The sequence below is a fragment of the Desmodus rotundus genome, chromosome X, assembly GCF_022682495.2.
Source record: "Desmodus rotundus isolate HL8 chromosome X, HLdesRot8A.1, whole genome shotgun sequence".
Taxonomy (NCBI): Eukaryota; Metazoa; Chordata; class Mammalia; order Chiroptera; family Phyllostomidae; genus Desmodus; species Desmodus rotundus.
Genome location: NC_071400.1, coordinates 46,447,388 through 46,469,661, shown reverse-complemented (window position 1 = coordinate 46,469,661; position 22,274 = coordinate 46,447,388). Strand labels below are relative to the sequence as shown.

The 22,274-nt window shown below is 37.5% G+C and overlaps 1 protein-coding gene and 1 long non-coding RNA gene across 2 annotated transcripts in view; one reads left to right on the top strand and one right to left on the bottom strand.

The window, feature by feature from the left end:
- The window catches only part of COL4A5 (collagen type IV alpha 5 chain), a 324,804-nt gene extending 317,042 nt beyond the window's left edge, over positions 1–7,762 (bottom strand). Inside the window, exon 1 of the mRNA XM_024551615.3 lies at positions 7,303–7,762. Coding sequence (XP_024407383.2) covers positions 7,303–7,389 — 87 coding nt within the window. The 5' untranslated portion in view covers positions 7,390–7,762. The remainder of the gene's footprint in view (positions 1–7,302) is intronic.
- A 1,372-nt stretch (positions 7,763–9,134) lies between these two features.
- Positions 9,135–22,274, top strand: part of LOC123478815 (uncharacterized) — a 57,804-nt gene continuing 44,664 nt past the window's right edge. The window contains exons 1-2 of the long non-coding RNA XR_008426021.2: positions 9,135–9,372; positions 9,571–9,622. This is a non-coding gene — a long non-coding RNA (uncharacterized lncRNA). The remainder of the gene's footprint in view (positions 9,373–9,570; positions 9,623–22,274) is intronic.

Sequence of the window (22,274 nt, the reverse complement as noted above, 5' to 3'; positions counted from 1 at the left end):
AGATATTCTTAAGAGAATGAAAAGCCATAGACTTGGAAAATATATATTCAAATCATGTATCTGGTAAAGGTTTTGTAAAGAGAATACATAAAGAATTCTTAAAACTAAGTAATAAGAAAACAAATAACCAGATTTTTTAAAATGGACAAAAGATACGAATATACACCTCACTAAAATGATCTATAAAGATGACTCTCTTCTATTGAATGGGAAAAATAGTAACTTTACTCTTGAGAAACTTTGCAGACACCACCATAACCAAGTGACCTAGGTTAACATCACCAGTAATGTCACCACTTTACTTTTTAAAGAAGATTAAATATGTAAGAAGGAAAATCATCAAAACAGTAATAGACGTATTCCTATACAGTTGGGAGAACTGTAGACAGATTATTTCCTCCTTTATAATTTTCTATATCTTCAAAGTTTCCAACACTGAGTATGTATTAATTTTGTTATCAGACAAAATCAACATGTAAATTAGTTGAATAAATAAACAAATATACAATTCTTGTCCTCAGAGTCTAGAATTAATAGGGAGAACAGATGAAATCTCATGAAACAAAATGCTTTTAGGAAAAATGCATTTAGATACTACACAGGAAGAGGCTAAATACAGCAAACGTTCAAAGAAGGGTAAATCAGCAATTGATATAATAGTAAAAAAACTTTCACAGAGGGACTATTTATATATTCTTACTAGCATGTAAACTCCATGAAGGCAGGGATCCTATCTATCTTAGTTGTATCCACTGTGTCTAGCACAAAATGATTTTGTTGACAGTACATACTCATGAATAACATAAATACAATTCTATAGTACTTATGAGTTGCTGAATAAATATCTGCTGCAAGAATATAAACATTATACTGAAATTGAGCAAAGATTTGAATCCATAGGATTCTAATCAAGATGGAGAGACAAAATATGTATGCAATGCTCAAGGGATTACAGGAAAGCTCATCTAGGCTAGAATGGAGTGTGTTGTAAAATGAAATGAAAAATGAGGTTACATGAAGGAAAAGATCATGATAGGCCTTGAAAATCAGGCAGAGAATTTGAGAATTAATGCAATAACAAATGGCGACTCAATAAATGGCAAGTTAGTAATGGCAATAATGAAATCTAAAATTTATTGAGCATTTACTATGTGCCAAGTACTATTCTAAATGATTTACATGCCTCTTCTCATTTTATCCTCAAACGAATCTGTCAGGTATGTACAACTAGTCCCCTTTTGGCTACGAGGAAATTAAGGCTCAGAGATTACTACTTGGCTAAAGGTCACACATCTACCAGTTAAATTGCAGATCTAACTCCAGAAGCCAAGCTCTTAAACACTCTGTATGAGACCTCTACAAATCCCAAAACATGTCTGAGGAGACAGATACCAGAATGCAGTTGAGATTCCATGACAAGATGTATATTTATTCTGTGGTCTAGAACTAGAATCAGAGGTATCAGTACAAATTCATGTGTTGTTTTTTTTTTAACACACACACATATACAAAGATAAATTTTAAAAAGTAGATATAGAAGTGGGTATCTATCTATCTGTATGTGTGTGTACACACACACACACACACACATATACATATATACATATATTTCCTAGATTTGTTTGCTGAAAAGGTCTAAAAGCAGTAACACCCTAGCAGCAATGAATGTGCCAAGCACCCAGATCCTGATCTCTAAATCCTAATACCCAATGAAAAGAATTAGAGATCCCTGGAAAAATGTCTGATTCCAGGGTTGGGGCAGGCAAAGTAGAAAATGATCCTGGAATTTCTTGTGGTGCCAGAATTTAAGGGAATGCTCAAAATAAAAAGGAGACACATTGAAAGGACACAGGAGCCAAATGAAAGGGGCTTTTATTGGCCAAATCTGCAGTAATTCCACAAAAAAAAAATGTAAAAATAGCATAAGTCATTGTAACACAGAATAAAACAAATATCCATAAGTTCATACTGCTATAAATAAGCAACCAAATAAATAACAGAGGATGTAAAGTTATTTGTTATGTTTCAAATTCGATTAAAAATGCAGAAAATGACTTCCGGCCAAGATACACTTTGCCTCTTCCCACAACCAACAAAGTACAACAACAAATTTAAAAACAAAAAATAACCAGAACTGCCATAAAATCAAACTGTATGGAGTCTGACAACCAAGAAGTTCAAGAAACATTCATTCACACTGAACGACAACACAGTGACGTGTGTTGCCCAGCCCTGGAAAATACCTAAGGCTCCCCCCTTGCAACATAACAGATGCATCGAAACAAAGAAATATGGTCCAAATGAAAGAACAGATGAAAACTCCAAAAGATAACAAAGCAATGAAGAGAGAGCCAACCTATCAGATGCAGAGTTCAAAACACTGGTAATCAGGATGCTCACAGAAATGGTTGAGTATGGTCGCAAAATAGAGGAAAAGGTGAAGGCTATGCAACGTGAAATACAAATATACAGAACCAAGAGTGAAGGGAAGGAAACCGGATCTCAAATCAACAATTTGGAACAGAAGGAAGAAATAAACATCCAACCAAGAACAGAATGAAGAAACAAGAATTCAAAAAAAAAATGAGAAGAGGCTTAACCTCCAGGACAACTTTAAATGTTCCAGGTCCCAACATCTGAATCACAGGGTTGTCAAAAAGAGAGGAAGAACAAGAAATTGAAAAGCTATTTGAAAAAAATAATGAAGGAGAACTTCCCTAATGTGACAAAGGAAAGAGACTTCCAGGAAGTCCAGGAAGCTCAGAGTCCCAAAGAAGTTGGACCCAAGGAAACACACACCAAGGCACATGATAATTATATTACCCAAGATTAAAGATAAAGGAGAGAATCTTAAAAGCAGCGAGAGAAAAGGAGTTCCCGTAAGACTATCAGCAGATTTCTCAAAAGAAATCTTGCAGGAAAGAAGGGGCTGGAAAGAAGTATTTGAAGTCATGAAAGGCAAAGATTACTCTATCCAGCAAAGCTTTCATTTAGAATGGAAGGGCAGACAAAGTGCTTCTCAGATAAGGTCAAGTTAAAGGAGTTCATCATCACCAAGCCCTTATTATATGAAAGGTTAAAGGGACTTATCTAAGAAAAAGAGGATGATCAAAAATATGAACAGTAAAATGACAGCAACTCACAACTATCAACAACTGAACCTAAAAAACAACAATGAAAACAAAAACAAACTAAGCAAACAACCAAAACAGAAAAGAATCACAGAAATGGAGATCACATGGAGGGTTATCAGCAGGGAGAGGCAGGGGAGAATGGGAGAAAAGGTGCAGTGAATAAGAAGCAAAAGTGGTAGGTACAAAATAGACAGGGGGAGTTTAAGAATAGTATAGGAAATGGAGAAGCCAGAGAACTTATATGTACGACCCATGGAGATGAACTAAGCGGGGGGTGGGGGGGATGCTGATGGGAGGGAGGTTGCTGGGCGGAGGGGAATAATGGGGAGAGAAAAAAATGGGAAAACTATAATAGCATAATCAATAAAATATACTTTAAAAATGCAGAAAATGTTGAAAACTCAAAATCACCATTTGGCAAATATCACAGTAATAATTTTTCAGGCCAGAATCCTCAATAGATGTTAAAATTATCAGGCAAAGTTTGATGAGACGGGATATTTACCTTGTCTCACAATATCGCTCATATAGTCTCACAAGATCTGCTCACTTTGTAAGTACAAAGGGAAAATAAGTGACTTAATAGTGGATAAACCTGGCAGACACAACCTTAACTAAGTTACCACTGTTAACTCAAGGTAAAGAATTTCATGTGTTACATATAGAGACATCAAAAGCCAAATTATGTATACTCTTACATAATCACAGAACAGATACATATGTAAATATATGCACAAAACTATTTAGAGACAGTTGAGGGAATAGAATTGGATATGATAGGCTGATAAAAAAAACAACAAAAATGAATCGGACATCTTAAGAAAACATACCCTGTTTCATCACAATGGACATGCACCTGAAAAGTTCAGTATATTTAAATTTTTTATGGAAACTGACTAATTAAAAGAACAATAAGGCAAATCATTCTTTAAAATAACCATCTACCACAGATTAAAATATCTGTACAATGCATATAGAGATCAAACTCTAATATTTTTATTCTAAGCCCAAAGCTATTTCCATTATACCATGCCACTTCTCCTAACATCAGCTGGAAGAGATGTAATCCCCATTTTATCATTTCCTTTTTGTCTCCTGTGTGCCCCTCCCCCCACCCCCAAAAAGCAGCAGAAATTAAAATTCTCTAAACAGCAAATAAATTTCTACAGAACACAAAGGAGGCAGTGTAGGACAGTTGTTAAGGGCAAAGAAACTGACATCAAACTTCCTGGATTCAAATTTCCAGCTCCGCAAGGGATTAGCTAGGTGATTTTCAGCAAGTCACTTAACCTCTATGATCTGTAGCTTCTTGATCTGTAAAGTGGCAATATCAATGGCATATACCTCATAGATTTTTTTGGTGACAATTAAATATGATCATGTATATCGCCATATCAGCACAGTGCCTGGCACATAGTAAGCACTCAAAAAAGTTACAACGATATTAACAAATTCTTCCTATGGAGCAGTATACTTCATAGAGGAAAGATTACACCATGGCTGCGAACCACACTACAGCCTTGAATGAGTTATTGCCTCTGAACACAAGAGAACAGTACATTTAAATTAGAGAAAACTATCTACTCTACTGAACACACACATACACACAAAAAAACTTACATTTGAACAGTAGGAGTAGTGTAATTTTACAGGCCATATGCACAAAGTAGGAGTGTATACAGTACTGCAAGTGTCAGTACAGGTAAATCACCTTTAAAAAATACATTATTTCCATCACTAGAAATGACTTTTCAAACCTAAAACTGCCTATTTCTCTTACTGATAACCTGTTGGCATATGGGTTATTTTAACCCACCTAATACACACTCTACCTAAAAAAAGCAAAAACTTCCACATATTTGTAACATCCCAATTTGGCTTGGCTTCAGAGATAAAGAAATCACTTAACTGTGAAAAATTAAAGCAATTTAAGTAGCACTGTTCTTCCTGATATAATAGTCCCAATACTAGACTACTTCAGTCAACAACCAGCCCCACTACCGTCCAGTTTACTCTAGAGAAGGTCACCAGTATCCCCAGCACTAGTATGGAGAGCAGATACCATTCATATCTTTGAGATGATTAAAACATTAATCTAACTATGACATTGATGTATGAAGCAAAAAACCACTTTCATTAAAGGCACAATATCCTAATGATATAGAAATGTAATATAAAATGTTCTGTAATAAATTATATAGGAGAAAAAATGAAAAAAACCTTCATGCTGTCTTCTGTAAGTTCTTCATGAACACTTAATTTTTAAAGGTTCCAAGAAAATAGTCTTGCTCCCCCCAAAAATAAATATTTTAATACAATTTCATTTAATATAAATTGATGTATATAGTATTGCTGTACACACCTATATGATTGGTATCTGGTGCACATTTATTAATAGCAATATCTAAAGAAAAAAATTGAAATTGAAATATTTAATCAAATATCTATGAAATCTTTGCCCCTGGGCCAAATGCCATAAGCAGTAAGCACCTAGATGTTTTTAGAAGTAACTATTTTCAACAACATAAGTGTACTCTTATCCGAGAGTCTGTAGGAGTATGGAGTGTGTAAACCTTATCCCATTAAGTTACTCTAAATCAAAAAATCAATTTTAAGTGATATATATACTTTGATGGAGGAAAAATTATGGCAAGTGTAATTAAAATATTTTATATCATGGCTTTTCAGCAGATGTGCTATCATATATGGTGGACTCAGAATATTATGGAGGTTAGCTGTCCTACCGTGAGTACATAGTTTCTGGAAGATAGAAGGAAGGCAATGTAATCTGTGGCATCCTGAGTGCAGAGAGAAGCTAGACAGCTAGACAGTGGGCGGTAAAGGCAGACAACTATACTTGAACAACAATAAAATAGTTTTTTAAAAAATTAAAAAAATAAAGTGGAAACTATAACATATAGATAACTGATAGTCACTCAACCATGTAAAGGCCTAAGCCATGATCCCATACTGAAGTGCTTTTAAAATCAGCTATTATGATCATTCAAATATAACTTCGAAATAATCTGATGTACAGTTCTTTTTTTCTTCAAATTTTTATTCCTAAACCATCCACTTCCCCTCCCCCAGGCAATTAGTCTTATTAGTTTCTTGAATATTCTTACAGAGATATTTTACTTTCTAAACTCGTTAGAGGTTAAATGAAACTAAGGATGATGGGCTTTAGGGTTGAGAACATTTTCTCTGGCAAAGCCATTCATTGCTTTACATCTGCCTCTCACCCCCAGAAGAATACTGGGTGGGACTACCCAGATACCTGCCTAGGAGATTTATTGAGGTTTTAATTCTACATTCCTAAAACAGAGTGGAAATTTTTACTCTGTCATTTCACAAGTGCATCCTCCTCCACTCTCCTTTGAATCAGTGCACTCATTTTTCTTTGAAAAAAATAACCATTTTCTTTTAAACAGGTGATGGAAAATTTCTCAATTTGTTCAGGTGCCTTAGTAAGTTTTAAAAACAAAAGTAAACAAACAAACCCAGAACTTTAAGAAAAGATGCCGAAGACCCAAAGCCCGAGGCCATTCTCTTCATTCTTCTGTACCTGAGCATTTGCAGCAAGGATGGCAAAAGGGGAACACAGTGTGTTAGAGAGGCTTTACTGACCACATGTGAGGGTAGGTTCAAGTTGCTTAAGGAGAGAAGGAAAGAAGTTCATGGGCGCCCTTAACACTTTAATGGAAACTCGAAATCAGAAAAGCCAAAATATCAAACTATAGACAATGTTTAAAAGTGAGTACGTTGGGTACAACTAGTGAAAAAGTTAGCTGGAAGGCAGGCAGGAAGGGAAACACCCAAGGGCAAAGGGTGGGGGAGAAAAAGTTTTAAATACCCACCAGAGACTAGTGATTTATTAGCTTGATTCCCCCCACTCCCGCCCCCAAGCTCTTGCTCTAGTCCGCACAGCAGCTAGCTGCAGGAAAGCAAGTAATCCTATTTTTAAACACTTAAACTTTTCCGCTGAACTTAAGGCTTGAGTTACCAACGTTAAATTGAAACATTTCTTCCCAAACAAGTGAAGGCAAATTTGAGTTCCCTAGCCAAGGCCTAAGATAAAGGAAGGGAGAGACAAAAAATGATTTGACTTTGAGAGTGAGGTGATGGGGTGGCGGTGGGAGTTGGGGTGGGGGAAGAAGGAAGGACTTACCGCAGCCTCTGCTGGGTGTCCCCAAAGACTCAGGGCCAGTAAGAACAAGCCTGCAGCCCGGCTGACTCCACGACGTTTTATTCTCATGCTGCCGCGGCTCCTTCAGCACCCACAGGAAATCCCTGACTGGCTCTGACCAACTGACATAATCTTCACGGGTTATTGGGCGAGAGCTAGAGCCGCAGAAGTACAGCGAGGGTTCGCCAACTGTGCAGGTCGGCTTGGGTGAGGAGAAAGCTTTTTTAGAGCGAAGAGAAAGAAAAAAGGCAGCAGCAGCAGCAGCAGCAATTCTTTTCTCCTCCCCCCACCTCCTCTCCAACGCCAGTCTCCCCGGAGCACTTTCCTCTTCTGTCCAGTCTTGCAAACTTTTTCCTCACGCAAATGCCACAGATCTACTTTCCTCCGTCTTTTCCTCCGCGCCGCCCCCTGCCCACCAGCACCGGGGATTTAGAGGATCACTCCGCCACAGCTTCAGACTGCAGCAGCAACCTGCGAGGGAGTGACGCTCAGTTATTTGGGGAGGGAATCTCCCAGACCAGATGACTGAGCACTTGTGAGTGCAACCGGGAAGCTTCCCTATTCGTTCACTTGCACCTTCCATTAATACTACTCTTCCCTGCCCAGTCCCCCTCTCATTGGTATAAACACCCAAGTTGATTACAAATAGACCTGAGCTGGGACTATTTTTTAGCGGATGGATCTCAGAAAGTAAAGACATTTTTATTGTTAATGATTAGAAACAAATTTTGATCAATGCTCCTTGATCTGCTGGTGTTCTTTCTCCACCACCTGCTCACGGGAAAGAGTTTCTACATACAACGGAATATGTGAAAATAGTAGAAATATATTTGTATAAGTAAATAATGCTTGTAACCAAAGAATTAAAAAAGTGACTTTATTGCAGGATATATACATATGGCATTTGGTAGAATTCAGCAGGTATTAGTAATTATTATATGGTTGAATGTTATTGTAATACAGTCATATCTTTTTATTTAGCTACACTGAATGCCATAATTAATATTTATCTCTTATATTGAACTAACATAAAAGTTACTGTATTTCATTGCAATTGTGTTTCAGAGGGATTCCGGACAGAGACTTAAATAATTATTGTGCATTTTTTTTAAAGTAACACAAACACCTAACTGGAAATATTTACTTTGAGTTTATGGCAGTTGTATAGATGTCTCCCAAAAAGACCTGAACATTACTTTTATAGTTTTGATATATAGATGTTTTTTAAAGTACCAACAGGTCCAGAAAAATACTTGATGTGGACTCCTTGAAGGATCTTACAAGGATTGATTGAAGAATTCTTCAGGACATTTTTATCTCAAACCCTAGAATTTACCACTTTAGAGCCTTTCCAGGCTTTAGAGCTATTTCATGGCATCCCACTTATCCTTAGGTTCTACTCAGTTTATGGTAGATTTACAACTCCAGAAACAGCAGCAGCACCAACCTCTCTACCCCCAAGAGCTTGGTATACAACCCACTGGAATGAGTGTTGTTTGTATTTGGGCAATCATGCAAGGGAACCTTGAGGCTCACTTGCCCACATAAAAGCCCTGCGCCTTAATCTAATATGTGTATTATGTGTAACAGTTAACAGTGGTTTATGGAAGTGTGTGATACATAATTGCTTACATCTTAGAGTATAAATAAATCACTATGGGCCGTGCTTGAAGCTGTGGAGATGCGTGGGAATGCTGTGTGTAGAGATGCCTGAAAGTGAGAAATACAACTGGCTACCCAGAGTAGGGGGGTGATTGACAGAAGACAGCTCCGCCCCCTTCCCCTCCATTCCTTCCTCTCCTAGTGCATGGAACTATCTTTTGAGTGTGGCAAGTTGTAGGAGCCACCGCTGAACGTGTTTCCCTTCGGGGCTATTCTTATCCAGGAGCTGAGTGTTGTTTCCTCCAAAGCAAGCCACTTAGCCCCGCCCTCCGTCCTCCTGAATAAGGAAGCAGCCTCCAAGTATCGCCAGAGCCCCAAAGAGCCGGCCGAGGAGCCGGTTAGCAGTCTCCTAGGACCCGGCTCTGGAGGAGCAGCAAGCATGCACCCTGGGTGAGTTGTTGCTGCCCCGACCTCCTCTCCTCTTTCTTTCTTCGGGCTGTTTTGCCGAACCGGGACTATATACACTTGTACTTTTGTCACTGCTGAGAAAGTGGGGTTTGGCAGCAAAAAGGGGTCCGGGGTCTATGGACAGACGCAGGACTCCAGAGCCTAGAGATCCCGTGTTACTCACCCTCCCTCCTGTTTCAGGTTGTGGCTGCTCCTGGTTACTTTCGGCCTGACAGGGAAACTTACAGGAGCGGTGAGTCTTTTCTCCTGACCCCTTTCCCTCCTCTTCCTTTGACCCCCACCCCATCCCACCTTTTGTGTTTGTGTTGCAGGGGGGGATTGGTTACAGAGGATTGTCTTGCAAACCGAGATCACAACATTCTCATTTATCGTGGGAGGTAATGGGGTTCTTAGAAAGAAATCGCAGTGTCAGACTAATGACATTGGGAATCAGGCATATTTTTGTGGAAAAACACTGTAACGGGTTGGGAAAATAAAAGTATTGTAGAAGACACAAGAGACAAACATTTCTGAGCCTTTACCGGACCACTTGAGATGAGTGACATCTGATGCTCTTCTCTGCATCGACCTCCAAGACAGAAGAAATGTAATTGTCCCCGGTCTACAAGAACATGAATTTGGCACACAATTTTGAGAGTGAAAGGAGAGCACTAGGAGTGGGACTTGAATGTGCCGCGAATGTTGTGGAGTTAAACTTATTTGCCTGTGAGTCCTTTGACAGTACCAGGACGCAACATCTGGATTCTTTAAATACCTGAACTGAACTGATACCACTAGATAATGTTCAATTTCTGCCTGATGTTTCCTCTTACTGTTTTGTGTGTGTGTGTGTGCGTGTCATCAGAAAATTAAAGTGGTTAGAATAGAAAAAAAAATTAAATTAACTTAACATTTTGTAGACTGTTTAGATATTTTACATAAAATCAACTAGTGATTCAAGACAAAGGGATTTCTGTAGACATTTGGTAAAGAAGAGTTTAATGGATCCCCAAAAGTAGAAAGACCTCTAATTGAATACTAGGATAATTTACCAAAGGTGGAGTGATTCCAGTAATCAGAGGTGCTGCAGTTTTCCAGTCTCTTTAGCTACTTATGTTGACAGATACAAAATTAACTGCTGAGTTCAAATACGAAGTTCTTCAACTATTGACCGCTATTTCACTGCTCTATGTTTTAAAAAGATCTTAATAATAGATCAAGTCATGCACATATAGATGATGAATATATATTCCAAATATTTACTTGATGGGTTTTGACAATTTTAACCCATTGGTTCTACTTTAAATATCTTAAAATCCTATTTTTAGAGCCACACTTAATTTGGCCCATTAAATTTACCTAATACCTTTATGGAAAAAAAAGGATTACTCTGTGCTGACATATGTCTATAAGAAGATATCAGAATGAAATGAAATGATTTCTCTTATGAAAAGAGGATGATGCCAGAAATTTTGAACTTTAACATTTTATGACCTCTTAACTCAGAACATCAGCTCTTATTTAAATAAACTCCAGGCTTTGTAAGAAGAGGTATTGACCTAAGGTTCTGCACACCTTCTACATCTGATCCCTCCAGTATACAAGTGTAGTTATGTGTTACCTTGAGGCTCAATACTACATTTAAGTATTGAAAATGCCAGGTTTTGATTAGTTAACAATTTTTCCAAGAATCTTGCCACTTGCAAAAATGTCATGCTTGGTCAGAATAACCTCCAGTAAAACCTTTATTTTCAGACTCTGGTTGATCATATTCAGTATACTTTTGGGAAAATCGTTAACAAATTATGTAGCTGTAGATTTCCCAAACACTACATCCTATCACTTGATATCCTTGAAAGTCAACAGAGGATGATGCCTTCAATTCTTAGAAATATTGAAGTGTGTCTCCAAAATCAATCATTGCATTGCTTTTGATTTTTATTCATTGTTTTACAATTTCAGCTGCTGTTATATCTTATAAATCTCGGGATTCACTGACAGTACTTTCTTGCCTTAAGTCCAGAGCTGCTTCCTTTACTTGTTTACTTCTGCATAATATCTTTGATGTTGTAAAGCTGTTTTTTTTAATTTTTGGAAAAATGGCAAGAGAAAGAGGAGAGTCACAGGGTAAGTTCTCAGAAGGTGACTTTTCTGAGGGGAAGTTTTTATTTTTCTTTGTACTCTTTGTACTGGATTCTCATCTATTTTGGCTCGTTCTCATTTTTTACTCTCAATTCTAGTATATCCTCTGGACCTGTAATGTTTTTCAACTTTTATATGGTTTTAGACATTTAATTATCTGTACATCCTTTGACTAATATTAATGAAAAGAATGATTATAAATAGATTGACAGGAATTATGTTGTACTTCACTATGAAAAAGTGTCTTCACTGTACGAGTTAAGTTGCCAATGATGGAACATTGGTGAGCGTTTAACACAGGATCATTTAAGTGCTTTTCAATTATTTCTTTTTCAGAGTTTATAAAGCAGTGATCTTTATTAAAGGGATGGAAAGCTGAATGTTAAAACCCAAGATTGACAAATGAATTATCATTAAATTTCTTTTAAAGGAGTGATGATCTTCGTTCAGGTGAAACATGTGCACAATTTATCTGAACGAGATAGAGTTTAGGATTTCAGAATATCCATAAATGTTTTTGGTAAGGCACAACACAAAATAATTATGTAAACATAGTCTCTCTAATTCTCTAAAAATTTGCTTTCTCAGACAATGGTGGTCATTGAGTTCTTTAAAAGATAGGATACTGAATGATAAATTATTATCTGCATTGCGTTAGAGAAAAGAATAGAAAGATTCATATCTCACCATAGGCCAACATGTCTAGCAGTTAAAATGTCTTCCAAAGTAGCCAGGGTCCTTATGCTTCCTTTCCAATTTACCCAAAGTCTGCTTTCAGGAAAGCCTCTAATACAACCAAGCATATTTAAAAGTCAAAGCCTACCAGGAGTGTTATTTGGGTGGAGAATGGGCAAAGGGGAGAAAACATGTCATCTGTTGTCCCTTCTGCTAAAAGCATAAGTAAAATGCCTTTAACCACATTCAAATCAAGTTCAGATTGAAATACAACCTTTTTGCCTTAAAGTTGTAGCTTCCCCAGGTTGGTTCTTTCCATTGTAATTTTCAGTGGTAATTGTAGTCATCAAAATAAGACTTGAGTGTTAAGGTTTTCCAGACATGGAGAAAATGCCCTCCTACCCTGTGGATTAAGAGGAGTATTTGCCTTGTTGGGGGCTATGTCTCTACACATGGTTTCTTTTGTTTTTTTAAGATTTTGTTTATTTATTTTTAGAGAGGGAAAGGGAGGGAGAAAGAGAGGGAGAGAAACATCAATGTGTGGTTGCCTCTCATGCTCACTCTACTGGGGACCTGGCCTGCAACCCAGGCTTGTGCCCTGAAGTAGGAATAGAAGAGGTGACCCTCTGGTTTGCAGGCTGGTACTCAATCCACTGAGCCACACCAGCCAGGGCCACATTTTTTATTTTAAAAACAACTTTATTGAGATATAATTTACATACCATAATTCACTCATTTTATGTATACAATTCAATGATTTTAGTATGTTTACCAAGCTGTGCAACTATAATGATATCCAGTTTTAGAACATCGTCATCACCCCAGTAAGATCCTTCATTTACAGGTAATCCCCATTCCCGCCCACAACCCCAGGCAAACATGAATCTACTTTTCTAACTCTATAGGTTTGCTTTTATCTGGAAATTTCATAAATAGAAATAGAATAGAATAATACAATATGTAGTAATCTTTTGTGTTTGGCATCTTTCACTTAGCATAATACTTTTTAAGTTCATCCATGTTGTAGCATGTGTATTTTACTCTTTTTTTTTAGTAGGTATTCCATTATGGCTACACCTCATTTTATTTATGCATTCACCAGTTAATGGACTTTTTGGCTCTTTTTATTTTTAGCTATAATTAATAATGCTGCTATAAACATTAATCTACAAATCTTTGTATGGACATATATTTTTATTTCTCTTGAGTAGATATTTAGGAATGGAATTGCTGGGTCTTTTGAAAAATTTACAACCTTTTAAGAAACTACAAAACAATTTCCTAAAGTGGCTGTACTATTTCACATCCCCACCAGAAATCTCTTAAGAATTCCTGTTTCTCCATATCCTTTGTCAACATTTGTTATCATCTGGTTTTGATCATAGCCATCCTGGTGGATGTAAAGTGGTATCTCAATGTGATTTTTATTTGCATTTCCCTATTGACTAGAGATCTTAAGCTTCTTTTCAAGTGCTTATTACCCACTTGTACATTTTCTTTGGAGAAATGTCCATTCAAATATTTTTCCCATTTTAAAATTGGGTCATCTTATTATTGAGTTGTAAGAGTTTGTATATTATGGATACAAGTCTTTTGCCATATATGTGATTTTCAAATATTCTCCTCCAGTCTGTGGCTTATCTTTTCATTTTCTTAATATGAATTTTTACAGTAATCTTTTGCTTTGTCTCCTAGCAATTATCCTATATCAACTAGTTATGAATAATCAAAATATATAACATATATATGTATGTACACAGAATATATATCTTGGGATGAATGGGGATACTAATGTGGATATATAATTACATCATCAAGTGAATTATCAAATAGTTACATAAAAGATAAGACATGGATGATAATATAGTTGATTGGCAGGTCAAATATAAACATATTTTAAGACAGTACAAGAGGGGGAAAATAGATATTATTTAATGTGTTAGTAAAGATGCAGATATATTACCATATTAATTTGTTTTCTTATAGGTTTTGATGATTAGATTTTAATATAATTGATTTCTATTGCAATCCTATGTATTTAATTGAATATATTTTAAAATATTCTGCAAAGGAATCCATAGGCTTCACTAGATTGCTAAAGTAATACATGGCATTAATATAGAACCCTTAGATTATACAACAAAATAAGTGTCACTTTCTAAGGCTTGTTCAGGCATGAGAAGGCATTTGTACTTACTACAAATATCAAAAATCTTTTAGATTTTATAAATATGTCCCCATATTTTATAAACTTGTAGTAAAACCAGATCACAGGAGCAGTATGCTGTTCATCTAATTATTTAATTAGTATAAGAATGAAACAAATTGACCTCAAATATCAGATACATATTGGGTTTTGCTTGCATGTGTTATATGGATAATCTAGTAATTTCACCATTCATGCTTATAGGATAGACTTGCCCTATGCTGTATAGATGGCAGGACATAAACATATAGAAAAAACATAAGAAAGCAACAAGTTGTATTAAATTATTAAGTACTTTTAAGCTTAACTAAATGTCCCATTGAGGCAGATCTTAGGGGTCTAACTTGTTTTAAAGTCTAGCTAAATGTAAATACAAAACCTGATAAGTATGCCCAAGAATAACAATGATAGGAAAATTGGTTAAGAGCAATTATCCACTCTCTTGCCATCTTTAATCTATCTCTCTGCAAGGATTTCTTTCTCTTTTTTTTTTATTTCTACATACAATATTGAAGTCTCCTACATTATTAAAACACTTTAAAATATGTGGTTTCATTTTCCTCTGTGACTCTAATCACCTCAATTATAGTATTGCCAAATTCCTGGTCATTGTCTACTCTTTTTCGACAACCATTTAACCTTATGCCTCTAACAATTTAGACTAATTCTACTCTACCAGAACTACAGCCTTTTGAGCTACTAATGAGAAACCTAGTGGTTACTTTGCAGTCCCCATTCTATCTGACTTCTCTTCTGTAGTGTTTGGTATGTTATAATCATTCTGAAATTACCTTTTTCCCTTTGACTTCCAAGACATTATACCTTCTTGCTTCTCCTTATATTTCTCTGATATTTTTATTTTATTCATTCAACATTTATTGACTGAGTAACCACTGTATCCTAAATAGTATGCCAGGTTCTGATGACACAGTGGTGAACAAGTCAGGGATGATCTTTGCCAATGTGAAGCTTACAATTTTCATTACTCCCTGGTCCTAAAATGGTGATTTTTCATTTTATCCTTTGCCTTCTTGTCTCAATAGTATTAACCAAGCCTCCTATACATTAATGGCTGCCAAATTTCTATTTGAGGTTAGACATCTCTTTGGAGCTCCAAACCTATATTGCCAATTACCTACCAAGCCCTTGTTCCTGTATATCAATGTTAATACATGCAAAGTACTTAAAACCAAAGCTTAGTATAAGCACTCAACCAATGCCAGCTATTTTCATTTTGTATTGCCCCAAATACAGTGTATCCAAAAATAAAACTATTGCCAGTCCTTCTAGGATACTTCAACCTCATGCAACCACTTTTTGACCTTTGTTAAATATCACCATCAACCTAATTACAAGCGAGAGACTACAGAATCAGCCACCAACTCTCATTATCTCCATCCTTCTCATTAACTTCTATTAGTTCCATTATGTTCATTTCAGACCTCATAATCAGCATAAATCAATAGCCTCTTAACTAGTTTTTCTACCTCTTGACTCCATTCTAATCTCTCCACTGCTACCAGTTATTTCACTAACAACAAATCCAATTACATTATCTATTGATTTAAAACCTTTTTTGGTTTCTTGTTTCTTCCAGAGTTAAAATACATGCTCCTTGCCTTGGCACATTTAAAGGCTTTCATTATCTGACCTGACCTACTTTTCTAGCCTTGTGTCTCTGTTTTTTTTCCTGCCACCCATTCTTCTCAAACTAATAGTGTACGTTACACTTAATTACGACTGAACTGCTCTCCATTCCCAAACCACTTTATGGGTTTTTACATTTCTTTGATGACATACGATGCCCCTTTTCTGGAATGTCCTTCTCCATATTTTGCACCTTCTCTTCTACTTAGTGAACTCCTACTCAACCTTTACCCAGATAAAATACCATTACCTCTATGAAACAGAACTCTCCAGAAATAATTCATTCTTCCATCCCCTGTGCTTCTGAAGTTCGTTGGGTCCCTTTGGTAGCAATTACTATGTGGTTGTGAAATTTTTATGCTTATATGTCTATGGTACCCTCTTCAACCTTGAAATAACAGTGTCCAGGATAATGCCAGGCATATATTAAGTGTTCAATAATGAATTTAAAATGTTTAAACAGATCTACTCCTAATATTCTGCAACAACTGCCTTTTTCCTGTCTATCTTAGGAATTACTAATGTTAACTCTAATACCAATTTCTTTGATGGAAAAAATCACAACCTTGTTAAAAAGTATTTCCCACTTTTGACAACTGTATACAACAAGATGAGAAAAAGGGAGCTGTCAAAGACTATACTTTGTAGATGGTATGTCTACAAGGATGGTCATGTTTCTTAACTGTTTCCCTCATCTTTTTTTCTCCTATTCCACCACTTTAATAATGACATATGATTTCTAGTGCTTTAATTTTATAAAGCACTTCCTAATATTATTGTATTATTTACATAAGACTACCCTATGGAATATGTAGGGAAAACATCCTCAGCTCAGAGAGATTAACTGATTTATCCAAAATTACAAATACAGCAAAGACTAGAATTTAGGTTAAAACCCACTATGTCATGCTGTCTCTCTAAAACAGGATTTTTGTCATCTGTTATCTAGACTCCCACAACAGACCTGACTATTCTGGTTTCAGCCATCCCCCATTTCCCACCCCATGTCCTAATATCTATTCTCTTTGCAAGCAAAGGGCTATTCTAAAAAACAAATACGATTGTGCCAACCCAACATTTATAAAAGTCCCCTATACCTGTCATCATCTGGCCCTGCCTACCCATCTGACCCTAACTCCTGTTATTGTGTTTACACTCATGTTCAAATTACAGTTATACTTTGATGGTGCATCAATATACATGCTTTTCCTTCTATTTGAAACACTGTTCTTTTCTCATTCTTTGCTTTCTTCCTGTCTCTGCAGATGGACATATACTTCCCTGAAAGCCCACTTCAGTGAATATTTTTCTGAAGTCTCCCCTTATTTCTGTCCTCCTAGTTCCCTCTGTGTTTTTCCTTCTTTCTTTCCTTCAGTGAATGTTGATTTAGTGCTTACTATATGCCAAACACCTGATTATCCCTGTTTGAAGGACCATGGCAAGTACTAAGCCAGTGTGGCTGGAGCAGGGGGAAGGTAAAGTGGAGGGTGGTAGACAGATCACTGTGTGAGATGAGGCTGGAGGAATAGAAAAGGGCCAGACCTGCCCTGTACTCTTATTTGCTCCCTGACTTCTCAGAGCATTTGCCTAATGCCTGACTGAAGGTGTGTTTCCCTGGGTAAGGTATGGTAGGCATTATGGTTATTACACGTCATTGACTCCATGTCCAGAACTGACATGCCCTTCATATATGAAAAGATCATTCCTGTGGCAAATACCTGCCCCATCCAGTTTTCTAAAATGTAGGTAAAACATGTTGTGTGTGTCTTTCCTCAAGCTCTTTTGGGTTCCATGCTTAAGTCTAGTGGTCTCTTTCCTGATTTTCTTTTCCTTTTATAGATTATAGTGTGGTTAAAAAATATAAAGCTTCAACATGCAAAAAAAAAGAACCTTGATCATCAACTTACACCATACACAAAAATAAATTCAAAGTGGATAAAAGACTTAAATATAAGTCATGACACCATAAAAGTCCTAGAGGAAAACATCAGCAGGAAAATCTCACACATTCCACAAAGCAATATCTTCACTGATATGTCCCCTAAAGCAAGGAACATAAAGGAAAGAATTTAAAAAATGGAACCTCATCAAATTTAAAAGCTTCTGCATGGCTAAAGAAAACAGTATTAAAATAAAAAGAGAACCAACTATACAGGAAAACATATTTGCCAATGATACCTCAGACAAGGGTCTGATCTCCAAAATATATAAAGAATTCACATGACTCCACTTCAGGAAGACAAACAACCCAATTAAAAAATGGGCAAAAGACTTGAACAGATACTTCTCCAACGAGGACATACAAAAGGCCCAGAGGAATATGAAAAGATGCTCAGCATCACTAGCCATCAGAGAGATACAAATTAAAATCACAATGAGATACCACTTCACAGCAGTGAGAATAGCCATCATAAACAAATCAACAAACAACAAGTGTTGGAGACCATGTGGAGAAAAGGGAACCCTAGTGCACTGTTGGTGGGAATGCAGACTGATTCAGCCACTGTGGAAAACACTATGGAATTTCTTTAGAAAACTAAAAAATGGAACTGCCTTTTCACCCAGAAATTCCACTGCTGGGATTATACCCTAAGAGCCTTGAAACACCAATCCAATAGAACCTATGCACCCCAATATTCATAGCAGCATAATTTTCAATAGCTAAGTGCTAGAAGCAACCTAAGTGCCCATCAGAAAACTGTGGTACATTTACACAGTGGAATACTATGCAGCAGAGAGAAAGAAGGAGCTCCTACCCTTTGTGACAGCATGTATGGAACTGGAGAGCATTATGCTAAGCGACAGTCTCATGGGAAAGACAAATACCATATGATCTCACCTTTAATAGGAACTTAATCAACAAAAGAAAAAGGCAAGCAAATTATAACCAGACACATTGAAATTAAAAACAATGTCACAGTAACCAGAGGGGAGGTGAGAGGGAATAATGGGGGAAGGGTTTTCAGGAACATCTATAAAGGACACATAGACAAAACCAAGGAGGGGTGGAAGCAAGGGAGGGAGGTGGGTTTAGCTTGGGTGCAGGGAGAGTATTGAGAGGTAAATGCAGACAACTGTAACTGAACAACAATAAAATAATTTTAAAAAATACAAAGCGTCAAATCTGGAGCCAAATGTTCCAAAACTTGAATACAGACTCCGACACTAACTATAGCCTTAAGAAAAATCACTAAATATATTATTAGCTGTAAAATTATTACTATTGGTATTATTCTCCTACTACTCACTGTGATTGCCTCTGTGCTACAAATGGGTTGTAAGCACATTTTGGGGGCAGTTTAAAGAAAATTGCTAATGATGTGTTGAATTTTTATTTCGAACTTCCTAGGGGAGGAAAAAAGAGAATTGTTATATTTATACCAGGTTCCCCAAAGCCACTTCTACAATGCTGCCTTACCTTCGTGACCTCCTGTGGAGACCAACTTCCCAAAGATTTTGTCTGAAGGTAACCTCTCCAGGCATCATCTTTGAAGTCCCAGTTTCCCTTTGTTTAACAACAATAAGTATAGTTTATCATTATCTTTCAATCTGGCCTCCTTGTACTTGGGGAGAGTTGATGCTCCTCAGAGGAAATTTCCCTGGTCATAAAAAATCCAAAATTTTCCAAAATTTACAGCAGTAGATTCTTTCCCCCAAACACAGGATCTCATATGACCCCCAATAGTAAAACTAAATGAAAATAAGTGTTTCTATAATAAGTCCAAATTTCTAACATTTATTTATTTGCAAAGTCAGTAAGAAGGAATATACTAGAGAAAACATTAAAATCTGAAATTGAGCATAGGTAGATACACTTTGCCTTTTCACACAACCAAAATAAGGATGACAACAACAAATTTAAAAACAAAAAATAACCAGAACTGCCAGAAAATTAGAACTGTATGGAAGTCCAACAACCAAAGAGTTCAAGAAGAAACATTCATTCAGACTGGTAGTAGGGATGGGGACAGGCAGTGAGGGTGGGGAGGATGTGCAGCAAGGCAGGAGGTCCCACTTTTGTGTGGATAAACCGGGAGGAACAACTGGGGAGCAAAGTAGACCATGCACCGCAATCCAGGGTTCCAGCTCAGGGAAATAAAGCCTCAAACCCTTTTACTGAAAATACCTGTGGGGGTTGAGGCACCAGCAGGAGAAACTCCCAGCCTCACAGGAGAGTTCATTGGAGAGACCCACAGGATCCTAGAATATACACAAGCCAACCCACCTGGGAATCAGCACCAGAAGGGCCCAATTTGATTGTGGATAGCAGGGGAAGTGACTGAAAACCAGCAGAGAGTGGAGCAAGCAGCACTGTTCCCTCTCAGACCCCTCCCTCCAACACAGCATCACAACACAGCAATGTGGTTTGCCCCACCCTAGTGAACACCTAAGGCTCCGCTCCTTACTATGTAACAGGTGTGCCAAGACAAAAAAAAAAAAATTCCCCAAATGAAAGAACAGATAAAGCTCCAGAAAAAATACAACTAAGCGATGAAGAGATAGCCAGCCTATCAAATGCACAGTTCAAACCCCTGGTAACCGGGATGCTTGTTGGGAACCGCCCTGCCTGGTTTCAGAGGCTGTAACCCCCCCATGGTTAAGGCTGAGTCAGAGTTGGGACCATAAGCGACTAAGGAGTCAAAGCTTATCTCCCTGGCAGGTGTGCCACCTCTGCCCACTTCACCCTGCTTGGCCCTGAGCTTGGCCACTTAGCCAATGATGGGTAAGAATCCTCAAGGGAGGATCAACCTATGACAGGCTCTGGTCACCAGGAATAAACTCGCAGGGAAGGACTTGGGGGGCTGTGGAAAAAGGGGGTGATGGCCCTCGCCCCTCGGCTTTGAAATAGCCTGAGTCCTCATTCTGTCTGCAAGAAGTCTCCTAATCTCTTGGCTGCCTTACTTCCCTTGCCTGATTTAAGCCTGAAGCAATAACAGAGGGCAGTGCAGTCCTGTGCTGGGAGGGGCGGATTCCCTGGGGAATCAGGCCTAAGAAAAATACATACATTCCTGTGAAACCTACTTAATTTGTACCCTCAGTTTAAGAGATAAGGGTCCAGACCTGAGATGAGTCTGGCGCCTAAAGTTTTATGGCCCTCTAACTAATTGGCTGTAACTCAGAATAAGCCCTCAAAGTTCTCTGTAAATCACGTATTGTTTAACCCTTACTGCCTAACAATGATTGATGAGCTTTATCTGTATTCCTGTGCGAATGAACCTAATAAAAGCCCATGGAGAGAAAGGCTCTGGGCCTTTCTCCTTTGAGAGAATTGGCCACCTCTCCTCCCCAAGCAGATCATGTCTTGGTAGTCTTATTCTTCATCCATGGCAGACCAGGGGGCTGCGTTAAAGCCCCCCGACAGATGCTCACAGAACTGAGTGAGCTTGGTTGCAAAATGAAGGAAAAAATGAAGGCTATCCAAAGTGAAATAAAGCAAAATATACAGGGAACCAACAGCGATGGAAAGGAAACTGGGATTCAAATCAACGGTTTGGAGCAGAAGGAAGAAAGAAATATTGAACCAGAACAGAATGAAGAAACAAGAATTCAAATACATAAGGAGCCCTGGCTGGTGATTTCCAACATCCAAATCATTATGGTGCCAGAAGGAGAAGAGGAAGAGCAAGAAATTGAAAACTTATTTGAAAAAATATTGAAGGAGAACTTCCCCAATCTGGCAAAGGAAATAGACTTCCAGGAAGTCCAGGAAGCTCAGAGAGTCCCAAAGAATCTGGAGCCAAGGAGGAACACACCAAGCCACATCATAATTACATTAGCCAAGATTAAAGATAAGGAGAGAATCTTAATAGCAACAAGAGAAAAGGAGACAGTTACCTACAAAGGAGTTCCCACAAGACTATCAGCTGACTTCTCAAAAGAAACCTTGCAGGCAAGAAGGGGCTGGAAAGAAGTATTCCAAGTCATGAAAGGCAGGGACCTACATCCAAGATTACTGTATCCAGCAAAGCTATCATTTAGAATGGAAGGGAAGATAAAGTGCTTCCCAGATAAGGTCAAGTTGAAGGAGTTCATCATCCCTAAGCCCTTATTATATGAAATGTTGAAGGGACTTATCTAAGAAAAAGAAGATCAAAAATATGAACAGTAAAATGACAACGAACTCACAGTTATTAACTACCGAGCCTAATACAAAAACAAAGTAAGCAAACAACTAGAACAGGAACAGAACCACAGAAATGGAGATCACATGGAGGGTGATCAGCGGGGGGCGAGG